Raw genomic sequence first — 20492 nt, 5'->3', positions numbered from 1 at the left:
CCTCCAGGAGAAATCAAGGGAAGAGGGGCCCCCTCCAACACATGCTGACCAGGAACTGAGGTTGGGGGCTAAATGCAGTGAGAGGGACTTAGGTTAAACCTCAGTGTGCAGAGGGTGAGCCGCTGGGGCTTATTTTATTTCTACTGTCTGCCTCCCCCTCTAAACTGTAAGCTCGTTGTGAGTATGGAATGTGTCTGCCAACTCTGTTGTATTGTACTCTCCCAAGCACCTAGTAAACTGCTCAGCACCTAGTAAGCGCTCAATAAATACCACTGATGATGGAAAGAGGCTGCGGGAGTCTCTGCCTCTGGAGGGGTCTCCGCTGGGTGGTCTGGACCTGCTTGGGGGCAGGGGAATGGCTAGGATGACCTCTCACAGTCCTGGAAGGCCTGATGGATAATAACTACGGGTCAGGGGGAAAGGTGGTAGGGAGAGGTGGCTGATTAAGAGTAAGCCCCAGGAGGGAGTTGTGGGCCCCTCTGGACAGGGTAGGAGTTTGGGACAGCGTTCAGTGCACACACGGGGGGAGTCCAAGGAGGGCGCAGGGTGGACGCCAAGGTGGACGGGGCTTTTCCCAGGACCCCAGTGGCCCAGAGGGCAGAGGGGCGTATGAAGGGAAGAGTAGCAGCAGCAGCAGACGACTTCAAAGGTCCTAACTCGGGGGGTCAGTGAGGTCCCTCCTGGGAGATGGGGTGGGAGGATGGGGAGGAGGCAGAAATGGGGCCCAACTTCTTAGAAGGGGGATGGGGCAAATGCAGGGTGGAGCAATCTGTGGAGGCTCATTTGCCTGACATTATCCAGAGTGATTTTTTTCTGAGCTCCTGTCCCCAGCCTCCAGGTAGAGGGCAAGGGGACAGGTCTCTCTCCCCTCCAGAGCCTCAATGCCCAGTTTGGGGAAGTCAGTGGACAGGATGAAATGGGAGAGAGGGGGCCCAAGAGGAGTGGGTCAGCTGGGACGGCCTGCCTCTCCTCTCCTAAGCTGGGCAGAAGGGGAAAACGGAAACGGAAAACTAGGAAGAAAGAATTAAAAAAAGCAGAAACACTATTCACGTGGACATATTTAACACTGTAAGAGGTCAAAGGGCCAAGGAGTTCCACGCCAGATGTGGCCTGGGGGCCCCTCCTCCTGCACCTACCCACTTTCCGGACCCCTCTCCCCTCGCCTGTCACCCTCCCCTTCCTCCTTTCGCTAGCGGAGGTCCTGGGGGAGGTGACACAAGGGTGAGGAGGAGGCAAGGGGGTCCTGCCTCCCCCCGCTCCCCACAGTCTCGGCATCCCCTGTCAGTGAGGAGCGGGGGGCTCACGGGGGGAAGAGAGCGTGGACCCCCCCCTGTCCAGCGCAACCCCGACCACTGGCTTGGCCCGCCCCAGACCCCTAGGTCAAGTGGGCCTGGTCAGCCCTGGCAGGGGTTGGAGTAGGGCAGGAGGAGGGAACGGGCTACTACACGGTGGTTCCCAGCATGGCCTCTGTCTCGGTCAGAATCTCGTTCTGATTGGAGTCCAGCCCGCAAAACCGGACACTCAGTCCATCTACCGGGTGCAGCACGGGGACCAGGGTGAGGCGCGGGAAAGTCCGGGTGGCCAGCTCAAAGCGGCTAGTGCTGGCCAGCTCCACGGCCAGGACCTTGAGGAACAGCTTGGCCAGGTGCTTGCCGAGGCAGGCCCGGACGCCCCCGCCGAAGGGGAGATAGTGGAAACGGCCATCCCGGTCCTCGCTGCGGGGCTGGCTGAAGCGGTCGGGGTCAAACAGGTCGCCGTCCTGGAACACGGGCGCCGTGTCGTGGGTGTCCCGGATGCTGTACATGACGCTCCAGCCCTTCGGGATCTGGAAGCCCTAATGTCGAAGAGGAGTAAAGGGAGAGGACAGGGTGAGTGGCAGGCCGCAGCCCCCCAGTGACCCCTCCCGAGGGGGACCCAGCCCAAGCCTCCCTTCCTCTAGCATCCCCCTGTGCCCCCGAGCTTGGCTGTCCTGGTCCCAGGAGCCCAGGGGCCTGGGAGGAGGGAGACCCACTGCATAAACTCTGGAGAGCTTCTAGGCCTGTCTGAGCCCCAGTGGGGATGAGCACATGTCCCAGGCATGCTGTGAAGGTGTTATGGGGGCATGGGGGGGGGAAGCTGAATGGGGACGTGTTGGCACTTAATAGTAATAATAATAATAATAATGATGGTATTTGTTAAGCGCTTACTATGTGCCAGTCACTGTACTAAGCACAGGGATAGATTCAAGCAATTCGGGTTGGACACAAGCCCCTGTCCCGAATGGATGTTCCCAGTCTTGATGCCCATTTTGCAGATGAGGTAACTGAGGCGCAGAGATGTAAAGTGACTTGCTCAAGGTCACACAGAAGACCAGCGGCGGAGCCTCGATTGGAACCCGTGGCCTTCTGACTCCCAGTCCCATGTTCTAGCCACTAGGCCTTGGTCCCTTCAGTGCCAAGGATTGGGTCCCTCCCTTAGAGTCACACAGGGCTGATCCCGTCCACTGCCTTGGCAGTTCACTCATTCATTCATTCAATCGTATTTATTGAGTGCTTAAAGAGCACTGTACTAAGTGCTGGGGAGAGCACAATATAATAATAATAATAATTGCATTTTTGCTATGTGCCAGGCACTGTACTAAGAGCTGGGGTGGAAATCAGGTTGGACATAGTCCTTGTCTCATGTGGGGCTCACGGTCTCAATCTCTATTTTACAGATGAGGTAACTGAGGCTCAGGGAAGTTTAGTGACTTCCCCAAGGTCATACAACAGCCAAGCAGTGGAGCTGGGATTAAAATCCATGACCTTCTGATTCCCAGGCCCATGCTCTATCCACACTACACTGCCCACAGTAGGCTTACAGTCTCGAAGACAGTGACATCCACCTCCTTCCCTTTCCCCTGGGGCACATACACATAGAGCTTGCACATATGCAAACTTGGACTTGCTACATGTGTGTGTGCCCACACACAAGCATTCCCCTACGTGTGTGTGTGTGTGCGCACACACACACCTTGGGCCCGGAGGAGGCTTTCAGGGAGAAGGCCCCAGCCCCATCTTCTCTAGAGAAGCAACGTGGCTCAGTGGAAACAGCCCGGGCTGTTCATGGGTTCAAATCCTGGCTCTGCCACTTGTCGGCTGTGTGACTTTGGGCAAGTCACTTAACTTCTCTGTGCCTCAGTTACCTCATCTGTAAAATGGGGATCAAGACTGTGAGCCCCCCGTGGGACAAACTGATCACCTTATAACCTCCCCAGCGCTTAGAACTGTGCTTTGCATATAGTAAGCACTTAGTAAGTGCCATTATTATTATTATTATTATTACCTAATTCTCCACGCAGCATCCGACGCAGATCTGGGAGCTTCAGGGATCTGCCCTGACTGCCAAGCATCTGGCCCCCACTCTCTCAGGCTAAATTCCTACCCCACGGCCTGAGTCACTGCCTTGCCCCACCCCATCCCGTCACCCTAAGCCCTGGCCAGCACCCCTTCAACCCACCCCACCCCACCCCACTCTGTCCTGATTCCCCAAACTCACCCCTTCTGGCCTGGGACAGCCCCCTAACAAGGAGCAGTGAGAGTCGGGGACTGATGAGATGGGGGAGTTGAGTGGGGACTGAGACACGTGCTGGGCTGTGGGGATGGGAAAGGGGGCAGAAGAGAAGAGGGAAGACCACTAGAGTCACAGAGGCCTGGGGACCACAGCAGACCCCCACTGAGTGGTCCCAATCAACGGGTGGCCACATGGTCTTGGGGTGTGTGTGTGCAATTCAGTTGGACACAGTATGAGTGTGTGCAATTAGGTCGCGGTATGTGGTGTCAGAGTGCATCCAAGCGCTTAGTACAGTGCTCTGCACACAGTAAGTGCTCAATAAATATGATTGAATGAATGAATGGGGAAGCAGCGTGGCTCAGTGGAAAGAGCCTGGACTTTGGAGTCAGAGGTCATGGGTTCAAATCCCAGCTCCACCACTTGTCATCCGTGTGACTTTGGGCAAGTCACTTAACTTCTCTGGGCCTCAGTTACCTCATCTGTAAAATGGGGATTATGGTTGTGAGCCCCACATGGGACAACCTGATCACCTTGTATCCTCCCTGGCACTTAGAACAGTGCTTTGCACATAGTAAGTGCTTAATAAATGCCATTATTATTATTATGTTTATACAGATTTATTACTGTATTTATTTTACTCGTACATATGTACTATTCTATTTATTTTGTCAGTGATGTGCATCTAGCTTTACTTCTATTTATTCTGATGACTTGACACCTGACCACATGTTTTGCTTTGTTGTCTGTCTCCCCCTTCTAGACTGTGAGCCCGTTGTTGGGTAGGGACCGCCAACTTGTACTTCCCAAGCGCTTAGTACAATGCTCTGCACACAGTAAGCGCTCAATAAATACGATTGAATGAATGAATGAACCCTGGAATCCCCAGGCTCCACTCGGGCCTAAAGCGAAGGGGCTTCAGCCCTCACTGCCCGCGGTCTAAGCCCAGCCAGCTGGATCCCGGCTAGCCCGTGATGATCAGGCAGGCCCGGGGGCGGGGAGGGGCTCACTCACGTCCAGCTCGAAGGTCTGCAGCACGGTGCGATAGCCCCCGGAGATGGGCGTGAAGAGCCGCATGACCTCCTTGATGACGCAGTCCAGGTAGTGCAGGCCTCCGACGGTGTCGAGGTGCAGGGAGCCCTCGCACAGGCAGCCGTTGTGCAGGATACCGTGAGCCCGCAGCTCCTCCCGCACCTTCTCCAGGACCGCCGGGTGCTTCAGCAGCTGCATGATCAGCGACGTACTGGCACTGGCCGTAGTGGCGTAGGCGGCGAAGATCAGCTCCAGGGTGCCGTCCTGGGGGACAGGAAGTGGGGGGGGCGCTCTGAGCCGGGATTCCCTGAGGCCGACCGCAAGGGGCTCTGGGCGGGGGCTCCTTCATCATAATAATTATGCCATTTGTTAATGATGGCATTTTTTATTCAGCGCTTACTATGTGCAAAGCGCTGTTCTAAGCACTGGGGAGGTTACAAGGTGATAAGGTTGTCCCACGGGGGGCTCACAGTCTTAACCCCCATTTTACAGATGAGGGAACTGAGGCACAGAGAACTGAATAATAATAATAATAATAATGGCATTTGTTAAGCGCTTACTATGTGCAAACCACTGTTCTAAGCGCTGGGGAGGTTATAAGGTGATCAGGTTGCCCCACGGGGGGCTCACAGTCTTAATCCCCATTTTACAGATGAGGGAACTGAAGCACAGAGAAGTTAAGTGACTTGCCCAAAGTCACACAGCTGACAGTTGGTGGAGCAGGGATTTGAACCCATGACCTCTGACTCCAAAGCCCGTGCTCTTTCCACTGAGCCACACTGCTTCTCTAAGCGCTTACTCTATGCCAGGCATTGTATTAAGCGCTGGGGTGGATATGAGCAAATCACGTTGGACACAGTCCCTGTCCCAGGTGGGGCTCACCGTCTCAATTCCCATTTTACACAGGAGGGAACTGAGGGCCAGAGAAGTGAAGTGACTTGCCCAAGGTCACACAGCAGGCGAGTGGCAGAGCTGGGATTCGAACTCATGACTCCCAGGCCCGGACTTTACCCACAGTGCCATGCTGCTTCTCTATGGCTGGGCACAGGAGAATGACCACGTGGGGCTCTGGGCGGGGGCCCGATTGGGACAGGTGCAGGGGGATGACCACATAGGACTCTGGGGTGGGGCCTCATGGGGGCGGGACGCAGGGCATCAGCAGGACAAGACCAGATTTGAGTTCAGTGCCCTTTCCCAAGCCCAACGTCACATACACACACACAAACACACACACACACACACACACACACACACATTCATGCAGCCTCAGATACCCACAGTCACCAAGTCACCCAAACGCCAACACAATCACAAAGTCATGCAAAAACTCACCCGGCCACAGAGACCCATAATCACACCGTCCAAAGACAGTCATAGAGTTTCACACAGTCCCAGACCCACAATCACAAAGCCATGCACAGAGTCGAAGAGAACTAGTCATCAGGGCTGTCCCCAGCCCCAGAGACCCACCATTACATCTTCCAAGAGATGTATGGCTGTAAAATCACACACACACACACACACACACACACACACACACACACACACACACACACACACACACACACATATTCATGCAGCCCCAGATACCCACAGTCACCGTCTCCCACACAGTCACAAAGTCACATATACACTCACCCAGGCACAGAGACCTATACTCTCCATCAGAAGACAGTCATAGAGTTTCACAAAGTCCCAGACCAACAATCACAAAGCCACTCACAGAGTCATCAGGGCAGTCCCCAGCCCCAGAGACCCACCATTACATCTTCCAAAAGATATATGGCTGTAAAGTCACCCTTACAACCACAAACCCTCTCACTCAGTCCAGTAGACACAAACACAGCCCCAGAGACCCACCATCACATCTTCCAAGAGATCCACAGTTGTATAGACACTCATACAATCACAAACCCGCTCACACAGTCCTACAGATACCAATGCACACCTACACAGCCCTAGCTACCTACAGTCACCAAGTTGCTCACAAGCCGATGTAATCACAAAGTCAGTGACGAAGTCACACATATCCTCGCCCGGCCACAGAGTCCCACAGTCACACAGTCTGAAGATGGTTCTAGAGTTTCACACAGTCCCAGACGCACAATTGCAGAGCCACTCACAGAGTCCAAGAGACCCTCTCGAACTCAGGGCCTAGGGTTCGGAGCCCACGAGCTGTGTACCTTCAGCTCCTGCATGGACATCTCCCTGCCGTGCTCCTTGCTGCTCTCGATCAGGATGTCCAGGGCATCTGAGTAGTCTTTGTCCGGGCTATTTTGCAGTTTCTCGCGGATGGCCTTCTCCAACCCCTTCTGCAGCTTCTCACGGGCCTGGATCCCCTGAGGGGCAAGAGAAACCCTTGGCTCTCTTCCTGTAGCCACCTCTTCTGGACTGGTTGGCCCCCGTCGGCCCCTGGGCCACCCACACCCACCCCGCCACCACCCACTAGTCCGGACCTCGCTCTAATGAGGCCAACGGACTGGACTGATTCAAGTTCCCTTTCAGGTTCTGTTTGATTTTCCCGGAGGAAATATCCCTGCTAATGCAGGATTAGCCGGGCCCTTTGCTTTATCACTATAAATTATCAATCTTATTTATTGAGCACTTACTGTGTGCAGAGCACTGTACTAAGCGCTTGGGAAGTACAAGTTGGCAACATATAGAGACAGTCCCTACCTAACAGTGGGCTAACAGTCTAAAAGGGGAAATGGCAGCAAACTTTGTGACTCCCAGGCCCCTGCCCTAACCCTATGCAGCAGACAAATGGCATCATTATCAATCGTATTTATTGAGCGCTTACTGTGTGCAGAGCACTGTACTAAGCGCTTGGGAAGTACAACTTGGCAACGTATAGAGACAGTCCCTACCCAACAGTGGGCTCACAGTCTAAAAGGGGAAATGGCAGCAAACCTTTTGACTCTCAGGCCCGTGCCCTAACCCTATGCAGCAGACAAACTTTGTGACTCCCAGGCCCCTGCCCTAACCCCATGCAGCAGACAAATGTCATCATTATCAATCGTATTTATTGAGCGCTTACTGTGTGCAGAGCACTGTACTAAGCGCTTGGGAAGTACAAGTTGGCAACATATAGAGACAGTCCCTACCCAACAGTGGGCTCACAGTCTAAAAGGACAAATGGCAGCAACACTTGTGACTCCCAGGCCCATGCCCTGTCCCTATGCAGCAGACATATGGCAGCAAACCTTGTGACTCCCAGGCCCCTGCCCTAACCCCATGCAGCAGACAAATGGTATCATTATCAATCGTATTTATTGAGCGCTTACTGTGTGCAGAGCACTGTACTAAGCGCTTGGGAAGTACAAGTTGGCAACATATAGAGACAGTCCCTACCCAACAGTGGGCTCACAGTCTAAAAAGACAAATGGCAGCAAACCCTGTGACTCCCAGGCCCCTGCCCTGTCCCTATGCAGCAGACAAATGGCAGCAAACCTTGTGACTCCCAGGCCCGTGCCCTAACCCCATGCAGCAGACAAATGGCATCATTATCAATCGTATTTATTGAGCGCTTACTGTGTGCAGAGCACTGTACTAAGCGCTTGGGAAGTACAAGTTGGCAACATATAGAGACAGTCCCTACCCAACAGTGGGTTCACAGTCTAAAAGGACAAATGGCAGCAAACCTTGTGACTCCCAGGCCCCTGCCCTAACCCTATGCAGCAGACAAATGGCAGCAAACCTTGTGACTCCCAGGCCCGTGCCCTAACCCCATGCAGCAGACAAATGGCATCATTATCAATCGTATTTATTGAGCACTTACTGTGTGCAGAGCACTGTACAAAGCGCTTGGGAAGTACAACTTGGCAACATATAGAGACAGTCCCTACCCAACAGTGGGTTCACAGTCTAAAAGGACAAATGGCAGCAAACCTTGTGACTCCCAGGCCCGTGCCCTAACCCTATGCAGCAGACATATGGCAGCAAACCTTGTGACTCCCAGGCCCCTGCCCTAACCCCATGCAGCAGACAAATGGTATCATTATCAATCGTATTTATTGAGCGCTTACTGTGTGCAGAGCACTGTACTAAGCGCTTGGGAAGTACAAGTTGGCAACATATAGAGACAGTCCCTACCCAACAGTGGGCTCACAGTCTAAAAGGACAAATGGCAGCAAACCCTGTGACTCCCAGGCCCCTGCCCTGTCCCTATGCAGCAGACAAATGGCAGCAAACCTTGTGACTCCCAGGCCCGTGCCCTAACCCCATGCAGCAGACAAATGGCATCATTATCAATCGTATTTATTGAGCGCTTACTGTGTGCAGAGCACTGTACTAAGCGCTTGGGAAGTACAAGTTGGCAACATATAGAGACAGTCCCTACCCAACAGTGGGTTCACAGTCTAAAAGGACAAATGGCAGCAAACCTTGTGACTCCCAGGCCCCTGCCCTAACCCTATGCAGCAGACAAATGGCAGCAAACCTTGTGACTCCCAGGCCCGTGCCCTAACCCCATGCAGCAGACAAATGGCATCATTATCAATCGTATTTATTGAGCGCTTACTGTGTGCAGAGCACTGTACTAAGCGCTTGGGAAGTACAACTTGGCAACATATAGAGACAGTCCCTACCCAACAGTGGGTTCACAGTCTAAAAGGACAAATGGCAGCAAACCTTGTGACTCCCAGGCCCCTGCCCTAACCCTATGCAGCAGACAAACGGCAGCAAACCTTGTGACTCCCAGGCCCCTGCCCTAACCCCATGCAGCAGACAAATGGCATCATTATCAATCGTATTTATTGAGCGCTTACTGTGTGCAGAGCACTGTACTAAGCGCTTGGGAAATACAAGTTGGCAACATATAGAGACAGTCCCTACCCAACAGTGGGCTCACAGTCTAAAAGGACAAATGGCAGCAAACCTTGTGACTCCCAGGCCCGTGCCCTGTCCCTTTGCAGCAGACAAATGGCAGCAAACCTTGTGACTCCCAGGCCCCTGCCCTAACCCTATGCAGCAGACAAATGGCATCATTATCAATCGTATTTATTGAGCGCTTACTGTGTGCAGAGCACTGTACTAAGCGCTTGGGAAGTACAAGTTGGCAACATATAGAGACAGTCCCTACCCAACAGTGGGCTCACAGTCTAAAAGGACAAATGGCAGCAAACCTTGCGACTCCCAGGCCCGTGCCCTGTCCCTATGCAGCAGACAAATGGCAGCAAACCTTGTGACTCCCAGGCCCGTGCCCTAACCCCATGCAGCAGACAAATGGCATCATTATCAATCGTATTTATTGAGCGCTTACTGTGTGCAGAGCACTGTACTAAGCGCTTGGGAAGTACAAGTTGGCAACCTATAGAAACAGTCCCTACCCAACAGTGGGCTCACAGTCTAAAAGGACAAATGGCAGCACACCTTGTGACTCCCAGGCCCGTGCCCTGTCCCTATGCAGCAGACAAATGGCAGCAAACCTTGTGACTCCCAGGCCCCTGCCCTAACCCCATGCAGCAGACAAATGGCATCATTATCAATTGTATTTATTGAGCGCTTACTGTGTGCAGAGCACTGTACTAAGCGCTTGGGAAGTACAACTTGGCAACGTATAGAGACAGTCCCTACCCAACAGTGGGCTCACAGTCTAAAAGGGGAAATGGCAGCAAACCTTTTGACTCTCAGGCCCGTGCCCTAACCCTATGCAGCAGACAAATGGCAGCAAACCTTTTACTCCCAGGCCCGTGCCCGAATCCTATGCAGCAGACAAATGGCAGCAAACCTTGTGACTCCCAGGCCCGTGCCCTAACCCTATGCAGCAGACATATGGCAGCAAACCTTGTGACTCCCAGGCCCCTGCCCTAACCCCATGCAGCAGACAAATGGTATCATTATCAATCGTATTTATTGAGCGCTTACTGTGTGCAGAGCACTGTACTAAGCGCTTGGGAAGTACAAGTTGGCAACATATAGAGACAGTCCCTACCCAACAGTGGGCTCACAGTCTAAAAGGACAAATGGCAGCAAACCCTGTGACTCCCAGGCCCCTGCCCTGTCCCTATGCAGCAGACAAATGGCAGCAAACCTTGTGACTCCCAGGCCCGTGCCCTAACCCCATGCAGCAGACAAATGGCATCATTATCAATCGTATTTATTGAGCGCTTACTGTGTGCAGAGCACTGTACTAAGCGCTTGGGAAGTACAAGTTGGCAACATATAGAGACAGTCCCTACCCAACAGTGGGTTCACAGTCTAAAAGGACAAATGGCAGCAAACCTTGTGACTCCCAGGCCCCTGCCCTAACCCTATGCAGCAGACAAATGGCAGCAAACCTTGTGACTCCCAGGCCCGTGCCCTAACCCCATGCAGCAGACAAATGGCATCATTATCAATCGTATTTATTGAGCGCTTACTGTGTGCAGAGCACTGTACTAAGCGCTTGGGAAGTACAACTTGGCAACATATAGAGACAGTCCCTACCCAACAGTGGGTTCACAGTCTAAAAGGACAAATGGCAGCAAACCTTGTGACTCCCAGGCCCCTGCCCTAACCCTATGCAGCAGACAAACGGCAGCAAACCTTGTGACTCCCAGGCCCCTGCCCTAACCCCATGCAGCAGACAAATGGCATCATTATCAATCGTATTTATTGAGCGCTTACTGTGTGCAGAGCACTGTACTAAGCGCTTGGGAAATACAAGTTGGCAACATATAGAGACAGTCCCTACCCAACAGTGGGCTCACAGTCTAAAAGGACAAATGGCAGCAAACCTTGTGACTCCCAGGCCCGTGCCCTGTCCCTTTGCAGCAGACAAATGGCAGCATACCTTGTGACTCCCAGGCCCCTGCCCTAACCCTATGCAGCAGACAAATGGCATCATTATCAATCGTATTTATTGAGCGCTTACTGTGTGCAGAGCACTGTACTAAGCGCTTGGGAAGTACAAGTTGGCAATATATAGAGACAGTCCCTACCCAACAGTGGGCTCACAGTCTAAAAGGACAAATGGCAGCAAACCTTGCGACTCCCAGGCCCGTGCCCTGTCCCTATGCAGCAGACAAATGGCAGCAAACCTTGTGACTCCCAGGCCCGTGCCCTAACCCCATGCAGCAGACAAATGGCATCATTATCAATCGTATTTATTGAGCGCTTACTGTGTGCAGAGCACTGTACTAAGCGCTTGGGAAGTACAAGTTGGCAACCTATAGAAACAGTCCCTACCCAACAGTGGGCTCACAGTCTAAAAGGACAAATGGCAGCAAACCTTGTGACTCCCAGGCCCGTGCCCTGTCCCTATGCAGCAGACAAATGGCAGCAAACCTTGTGACTCCCAGGCCCCTGCCCTAACCCCATGCAGCAGACAAATGGCATCATTATCAATTGTATTTATTGAGCGCTTACTGTGTGCAGAGCACTGTACTAAGCGCTTGGGAAGTACAACTTGGCAACGTATAGAGACAGTCCCTACCCAACAGTGGGCTCACAGTCTAAAAGGGGAAATGGCAGCAAACCTTTTGACTCTCAGGCCCGTGCCCTAACCCTATGCAGCAGACAAATGGCAGCAAACCTTTTACTCCCAGGCCCGTGCCCGAATCCTATGCAGCAGACAAATGGCAGCAAACCTTGTGACTCCCAGGCCCGTGCCCTAACCCCATGCAGCAGACGAATGGCATCATTATCAATCGTATTTATTGAGCGCTTACTGTGTGCAGAACACTGTACTAAGCGCTTGGGAAGTACAAGTTGGCAACATATAGAGACAGTCCCTACCCAACAGTGGGCTCACAGTCTAAAAGGACAAATGGCAGCAAACCTTGTGACTCCCAGGCCAGTGCCCTAACCCTAGGCAGCAGACAAATGGCAGCAAACCTTGTGACTCCCAGGCCCGTGCCCTAACCCCATGCAGCAGACAAATGGCATCATTATCAATCGTATTTATTGAGCGCTTACTGTGTGCAGAGCACTGTACTAAGCGCTTGGGAAGTACAAGTTGACAACATATAGAGACAGTCCCTACCCAACAGTGGGCTCACAGTCTAAAAGGACAAATGGCAGCAAACCTTGTGACTCCCAGGCCCGTGCCCTGTCCCTATGCAGCAGACAAATGGCAGCAAACCTTGTGACTCCCAGGCCCCTGCCCTAACCCCATGCAGCAGACAATGTCATCATTATCAATCGTATTTATTGAGTGCTTACTGTGTGCAGAGCACTGTACTAAGCGCTTGGGAAATACAAGTTGGCAACATATAGAGACAGTCCCTACCCAACAGTGGGTTCACAGTCTAAAAGGACAAATGGCAGCAAACCTTGTGACTCCCAGGCCCGTGCCCTGTCCCTATGCAGCAGACAAATGGCAGCAAACCTTGTGACTCCCAGGCCCCTGCCCTAACCCTATGCAGCAGACAAATGGCATCATTATCAATCGTATTTATTGAGCACTTACTGTGTGCAGAGCACTGTACTAAGCGCTTGGGAAGTACAAGTTGGCAACATATAGAGACAGTCCCTACCCAACAGTGGGCTCACAGTCTAAAACGACAAATGGCAGCAAACCCTGTGACTCCCAGGCCCGTGCCCTGTCCCTATGCAGCAGACAAATGGCAGCAGACCTTGTGACTCCCAGGCCCGTGCCCTAACCCCATGAAGCAGACAAATGGCATCATTATCAATCGTATTTATTGAGCGCTTACTGTGTGCAGAGCACTGTACTAAGCGCTTGGGACGTACAAGTTGGCAACAGATAGAGACAGTCCGTACCCAACAGTGGGCTCACAGTCTAAAAGGGGAAATGGCAGCAAACCTTGTGACTCCCAGGCCCGTGCCCTAACCCTATGCAGCAGACAAAGGGCACAAACCTTGTGACTCCCAGGCCCGTGCCCTAACCCTATGCTGCAGACAAATGGCAGCAAACCTTGTGACTCCCTGGCCCGTGCCCTAACCCTATTTAGCAGACAAATGGCATCATTATCAATCATATTTATTGAGCGCTTACTGTGTCCCTCACCCCTCTGAAAATAGCCATTTCCTACTGGCCCCTCTGACAATGGTCATTTCCCACTGGTTCCTCTGACAATAGCCATTTCCCACCAGTCCTACCAGCAATGGCCATTCCCCATTGGTCCCTCTGACAATGTCTGTAGCCTGTTGGCCCTCCTACCAGAGCAGGGGAAAGAAGATGACCTCAGTTTTGCCAGTTTTTCTTCTCAGAGTCAACGGTATCAAATGGGTTGGAGGTTGGGGGATTATCCATGGATTCTATTATTTAGTCTCTCCCTATCCTCCATTTCCATTGGAAATCCCAAATGATCAGCAGGGATCTCCTGCCGAACTCCCTAAGGGCACAGAGAGCATCTTCTTGCTGTCCTGGGCACCTCTAAAAAAATCATACAAGTCCTCTCCACACCCCACGCCCCCCATTCCAGGCTTGGCATTGTTTAAACACTTGCCCACCTGGGCTAGTTTACTGACTGATGGGCTAGGCTGGGGACCTGGGGTTCAGTGACAGGCTGGAACCTCATGGGGAGTAGAGTTCCAATCCTCCCTCTCATCCGTGTGGCCTTCGACACAGGCCTTTTCCTCCCCGGGCCTCAGTTTCTCCCTCTGAAAAAGGGGTCCGTGGGGAGACGGATGAATCCATGAGAACAGAAAGAGCTCCAGAGGGACAACCTCTCTCACTCCCCCCAGCCCCAGGCAACACTTCTCCCTGTAGCCCAGCCAGGTCCACAGTCCAGGGACTGGAAGGAATCTGGCCAACGGGAAATCAGGCAGCAGAAATCAAAGAAATTCCTGACACTTATCCTCTCTACTCTGCTCCCCCTGGGCCTGGGTCCTACAGGACAGTGAGTCTGTAGGAAGGGCCAGGGGTGGGGGGAAGAATAACATGACTCGGGAGTGGAGTGGAGTGGCACTTAGGACCCGGACCAGAGGAGGAGCGGGTGGTGTCGGGAAGGGTGGAAGGGAATTGGGAAATGCAGAAGGGATTCCTGTGTAGACTCCAAGCCACCTATTGCTCAGCCTCTAAGCCCTGAGCTGGGATAAATAATCATTACCATCATTAGAATCATACCCTTGTACTGCTCCTTCCCCAACCCCCTCCCTCCTATTACCTCATTCTACCTTCATAACCCCACGAGGCAGGGAGGGGTGGGCAGTTTCTCCTTATTTTACAGGTGGAGAAAGCAAGGCTCAGAGAGGGTAAATGACACAGCACAACAACAGTCGGGCTGGGATAAGGCCCAAGCTCACTATATCCTGGCCTAGGGCTTCCTCTGCTTGCCCGGAACATCTTCACCTGGATTTTTTTAGAGCACTCCCAATAATAATAATAATTATTATGGTACTTGTTAAGGGATTAATATGTGCCAAGCACTGTTCTAAGCATCTGAGATGGATGCAAATTAATCCGGTCCACTCACATGGGGCTCACAGTCTCAATCCCTATTTTACAGATGAGGTAACTGAGGCCCAGAGAAGTGACGCGACTTGCCCAAGCAGACAAGGATTAGAACTCATGACCTCCTGACTCCCAAGCCCGTGCTCTATCCACTATGCCATGCTGCTTCTCTCCCCACCCCGCTTCCTAGAGGAAAACTTTGATGAACTACTCCCGCCCCCCATCACCTTCTCCTTCTCCTCTGACCGGCCTGGGGGAGCGGGGAGCTAATGGAATCGGAAAGTAGAATTTCCACGGACAGCTTGAAACCACCTACCACCCCTCCCGCCCGCTAGCCGAACCTCTGTGGAGCCAGCCCCCTAACTCAAATAGGTGGACTCTTCCTTCCTCAGCCCAGGCTCGATGCTGGAGGGGCTTGGGAGGGAAGAATATGACATTTGGGGGCCCCCACTTACCCGTCGGTAGCCACTGAAGGGCAGGTCCACGGGCAGGGAGAAGACATTCTCCACGAACTGCTGGTAGACCTGGAAGAGGTGGGTGAGGTCATCCTCAGGGATGCTGAAGCCCAGGAGCACGCGGACAGCCATGCGGAAGGTCAGCTTCTGTGCCTCCTGGTAGACATTGATGGGCTCCGGGGTGCCACCCCACACCCTCAGGGTGTCCTGGATCACCAGCTGGATCTTCGGGAGGTAACTCGCCAGCGCTTCGTGGCTGAAGATCTTGGAGAAGACCTGGACGGGGGGCGGGGGGACGGGCCAGAGGAGAGAGAGTTGTGTGTGACCCCCAGGTGGAGAGAGACACAGCCTCACCGGTCCCTCCCGTTTTCCCCTCCCCTTCTTCCATGCCCCCCGCACCCCTGTTGACTATGGCCCTGCCAATATCGTGGCCTGTGTTTTCCTGTTGTCCCCAGACATGGCACATACGTGGGAGATGGGGTGAAGGGAAGAGGAGGAGAAGGAGAGGATGATGTAATAATGATGGTATAATGATGATGGTATTTGTTAAACGCTTACTATGTGTCAAGCACCGTTGCAAATGCTGGGGTAGGAGAAGCCAATCAGGTTGGACACAGTCCCTGCCCCACATAGGGCTCACAGTTTTAATCCTCACTTTACAGATGAGGTAACTGAGGCCCAGGGAATTATAATAATATAATAATTATGGTATTTATTAAGCATTTACTATGTGCCATTCATTCATTCATTCAATCGTATTTATTGAGCGCTTACTGTGTGCAGAGCACTGTACTAAGCGCTTGGGAAGTACAAGATGTGCCAGGCCCTGTACTAAGCACTGGGGTGGATGCAAGCAAATCAGTTTGGGCACAGTCCCTGTCCCACATGGGGCTCACAGTCTCAATCCCCATTTTACTTGTGAGGTAACTGAGGCACAGGGAATTGAAGTGACTTGCCCAAGGTCACCCAGCAGACAAGCGGTGGAGCGAGGATTAGAACCCAGATCCTTCTGACTCCCAGGCCAATGGTCTGTCCCTTAGGCCTTACTGTTTGATGTGGACCCAATTTAGGTCTGAGTGATGCAGAGAAGGGATGGTGAAGAGGCAAAAATATTCAGTTTGAACCTCACTCCCCATCCCCGCCCCCACCAAAAAGCAACACATATGCACACTCAGGCAGAAACCCACAAAAGCACACATCCATATGCACGCACACATATTCACAGACCCACAGGAACACGGACCTCCGCACCTCCCGGCCCCTCCTCCCCATCTCAGGAATCATAACGGGCTGGTGAACTGTGAATTGGAGAATTTCCCTAGCAGTCAGCACAGGGAGGAAAAGGTCATATTTTCCTGGCCAGGAACCTGCATAGCTAATGGACCAGGCCCTCTGGAGCCTTGGGTGTGCTGGAATAACAGCCCTGGCCCTTTAAAGCCAGCAAGAAGGATGAGGGGGAGGGAGAGGATGGGAAGATCAACTTGGGAGGATGGACATGGATTTGGGGAGGGGGGATGAGACCACTTACAGTCCATTTTTCTCAACCTGAGTGGGAGAATCAGACACTCCGGGCTTCTTGGAGTTGAGCTCTTGAGCCCTTGGGCTCTTGGGGCTGATCCATTCCCCTGCAGGGGGTGACTCCAAGCCCACCCAACCCGGGGGGGTGGATCTAAGAAGGAGAGCTCAGACTCCCCCTTGGTGCTACTCTAGGGGCATCATTTCCAGGAGGACTTTCATCATTCCTGCTACAGTCACTTACAGTCTGGGGAGCCCAGGCCAGGAAGGGAACCAACTCCTCCCACCCCAGCCCCAAGCATCTCTCTTCATCGACCACATCCTGCAGGGGCATTGGTTACTACTACTATTGTCACACTGCACCCCAGCTCAGACTCTCCCTGACTCAAGCTAACACTTGCTGGGTCTCACTCTCGTCTCTCGTGGTCGACCTCTTGCCCTTCTGCTCAGAACTCCCTCCTTCTTCACATTCAGTGGACCGCTTCCATCCCCATCTTCAAGGCCCTACTCAAATCCCATCTCTTCCAGGAGGCCTCCCCTGACTCACCTCTCATTTCCCCACCTTACTTCTCCCTAACTGGGTACAGCGCTCTGCACAAAGTCAGTGCTCAATAAATGCTACTGATTGAGTGCTTAATTCATTGAAAGCTAGACCAATCTAAGTCTTCCTCTGGCTTCCTTCTCCTACCTCTTCCTTGGCTCCAAACCTCCAGAAGGGAGGGAAGAGGGAGGGAAAGAGTGGGAGCTCGCTTTACCAATGTTCAGTCACTTCCGATTTTGGCCCAGCCTGTACCCCCACCCATCCTGCCTGGGAGCAGTCCAGCATCCTAATCCCCCGTCTTGGGAGACCCTCCCTCCTCCTCTGCCACCCCGTCATCATCCTCCTCCAACCATCCACTCTGTTCTGCTTTGCTAAAAAATTTACTAAATTTTGCTTAAAAAATTTAGCAAAAAAATTTGCTAAAATCTGCTCTGCTAAAATCGCCCCACTTTCCCACCGAGACCTGCCCCAGGCCGCTAAGGGAACCGAGACTTCAACCCCAGGAAAGACACTGGGTTGACTCAATGCGGTCCTGCTCGGAGATAGGGGATTGGATCCGATGACCCCGCTTCTGACACCCCAGAAAGCCAGGCAGAGAACAGAAGGCAAATCCCTCTGCCTTCCCAGTTTTCCCAGCCTTCCCGGTTAAAATCCCTGCGCCCTCTAGTGTCTTTCCCTTGCACTGTGCTCTCTCTGTTGGATTACGGTGGGAATGCCGGGAGAGAAGCGTGGTCAGGGAAATCATGGGGAGGCCTAGAAATCAGAAACAACCCTCTGGATCCTGGGGGAGACCCAGAGTTCACCCCCATCCCTCCCAACAAGACTGCATCAGGAGTCATATCCACGGGTGCAGGTGGGGCTGGACCCTGGAAGTCACGTTCCACAGCCCCACCCAGACACCCCCTCCGCTCAGTCCCAGCCTGCACAAAAAGAAAGCATTCGGCCGGCAGCAGGGTCGGCCATGGTGATCCCTCCGCAGGCTTCCTATGGCTGCCCCCAAAGCAAGACCCCGATGAGGTGGGTGGGACCCCCGAAGGCCCAGCCGAGGCTCCACACTGGCCTCCACCGCACACAGAAGCAAGGCCTCTTGAGCTCTGGAAGCCAAGGCTGGCCTGGATGGCAACACCCTCCACCCCAGGCCTCCAAGAGGAGCAGGGACTCCCCAACCCGGGCAGCTGAGGCCTGCTTTTCTGTCCTGACAGCGGGAGGTGCTTTCCCCAGCAGCAACTCCATGGGGGCGAGAACTCCCAGAGGCAGCAGGGGCAGGAGGAACAAGGGAAGAGGTGGTTTCATCTCTGAGTACAGGCCCAAGGCTGTCCTCCACTTAGAGGGGCTCCACCAACTCCTCCTGCAAGAGGGCAAGACTCAGAGGTTCCTGAGCAGTGAGAGGCCCAAGCTGGGCTGGAGTGACCAGTGCGTGAGGGGTTAACCCTGTGCCCAGGAAGCGGGGAGGGTGGTCCCCTCATCCCACCGCCCTTCCTCCCCCCCACCCCCAGGACTGGCTCCTGCCCTCCTGTGGGGAGGCTGAGGGGGGACGCCTCTGCACAGATCCATAATTGTGACATTCACTGGGCGCTGGCCCGCCCCCAGCCCTCCGTCTACCCTTCCGCTTTCCCTTGGCCGGAGCCAAGAGAGAGAGAGACAGAGAGAGAGAGAGAGAGACAGAGAGACAGAGAGACAGAGAGAGAGAGAGAGAGAGAGAGAGAGAGAAAGTCAGTGCCGAGGGCCAGCCAGAGCCTCTCCGCCTTTGCGCCAGGTCAGCAGGAGGTCGGACTGCCCAGTGGTTAACACTGCGGGGGGGCGATGGGGACGGGCACGGCAGCGGGTGGGCTGGCTGCGTGACCTCAGGCGAGACATGGAGCCTCTCTGGTTCCACGGGTGCCAGCTGCACTGGGTGATGAGGGCTGATGTCTCCCACATTACCCTCCAACCCCTAAGACTGCCTGGATGGGATGCCCAGGTTGCTCCTACCACCACCCCTCCAATGCTCGGCCAGAGGCGAAAGTTTCCAAATACAGTCAGCCTGCCTGTTCTGCCCTCTGCAGCTGCCTGCTTCCATGCCCGGCTGATCCCTACGACTCCTGCCCCTGTCTAACCAGTGCTCACAGTGCTCTGAGAGCCACTGCTTCCCCACCCTCCCACGGCTGCTGCTCTCCCCCAGGGTCCCTGCTCAGGGAGAGCGTAGGAGGGGCCTAGACTCCTGGAGCCTATATCAGAAGCCAGGGTGATCCACAGGCTGGTCCCCTTGGCCCTGGAAGCCTAGCGTGTGCCCACAAATGACACAGTAACCCCCAGGGCCCATAGCACTGGGCTGCTGGAAAGGATTTTACTGGGTTTCACCTTGTGTCTCCCCCTGCCTCAGTGCCCAACTGCTCTGCTGGGCCAGGCAGGAAGCGGTTCCGCCTATTAATTCAACTCCATACCAGCATCCCGAATGCCTCCGGCTGGGACAGGGGAAACTGAGGAATGGAGGGGAAGATTAGAACCGAGAGGCAGAGTGACTGGGTGGATGGAGCCGCCTCTGGAGAAGGGAACTTCCTCCCGGCCTCTCCCCTTTATATTGGGATCCCAAGGGACCTCTGCCTCTGCTTCCGTGGCCACCAGGCAAACTGCGGATTGCCCACGCAGTGCCCAACACAAGCAAGAAGCCGTTCCTCTCTGAGGGACCACCGCAGCCCTAAGACCCTCGACCCACCCTATCCCCCTGCTACCACAGAGGGGAAAGCCTAACCTACCGAGGGCAGATGGGGCTCCATATTGGGGGTTTCAGGTACTAGGTATGGAGAACCTTACCTCTCCTGCTCCTTTGATTGCCCATTCTTGGGTCTAATCTGCCTGCTGGTCAGGAAGTCCTTCCTGCGGTCTAACCCAATTTCTTCCCGCTGCAGTTAAGCCTGTTTCCTCTGCTTTGGTCCTTGATGGACAGGAGGAAAAGCAGACCATCCCCTCCCCAAAAAACTCTGCCAAGTCTTGCGGTGGGTTGTTCAGTGCCCTTTCAGCCTTCCTTTAGACTAGGAGCTCCTTGTGGGCAGGGAACATGTCTATCAACTTTGTTGTGCTGTTCTGTACTCTCTCAAGCATT

The 20492-nt window shown here is 53.7% G+C and overlaps 1 protein-coding gene across 1 annotated transcript in view; it reads right to left on the bottom strand.

The window, feature by feature from the left end:
- Positions 1-233: 233 nt before the first annotated feature.
- Positions 234-20492, bottom strand: part of LOC119927029 (cytochrome P450 26B1) — a 34474-nt gene continuing 14215 nt past the window's right edge. Inside the window, exons 3-6 of the mRNA XM_038745565.1 lie at positions 15355-15630; positions 6744-6899; positions 4543-4824; positions 234-1834 (exon numbers count right to left, since the gene is read on the bottom strand). Of these exons, the coding sequence (XP_038601493.1) occupies positions 1442-1834; positions 4543-4824; positions 6744-6899; positions 15355-15630 (1107 nt within the window). The 3' untranslated portion in view covers positions 234-1441. The remainder of the gene's footprint in view (positions 1835-4542; positions 4825-6743; positions 6900-15354; positions 15631-20492) is intronic.

The sequence above is a fragment of the Tachyglossus aculeatus genome, chromosome 4 (genome assembly GCF_015852505.1).
Source record: "Tachyglossus aculeatus isolate mTacAcu1 chromosome 4, mTacAcu1.pri, whole genome shotgun sequence".
Taxonomy (NCBI): Eukaryota; Metazoa; Chordata; class Mammalia; order Monotremata; family Tachyglossidae; genus Tachyglossus; species Tachyglossus aculeatus.
This window is presented reverse-complemented; position numbering and strand designations above follow the sequence as displayed.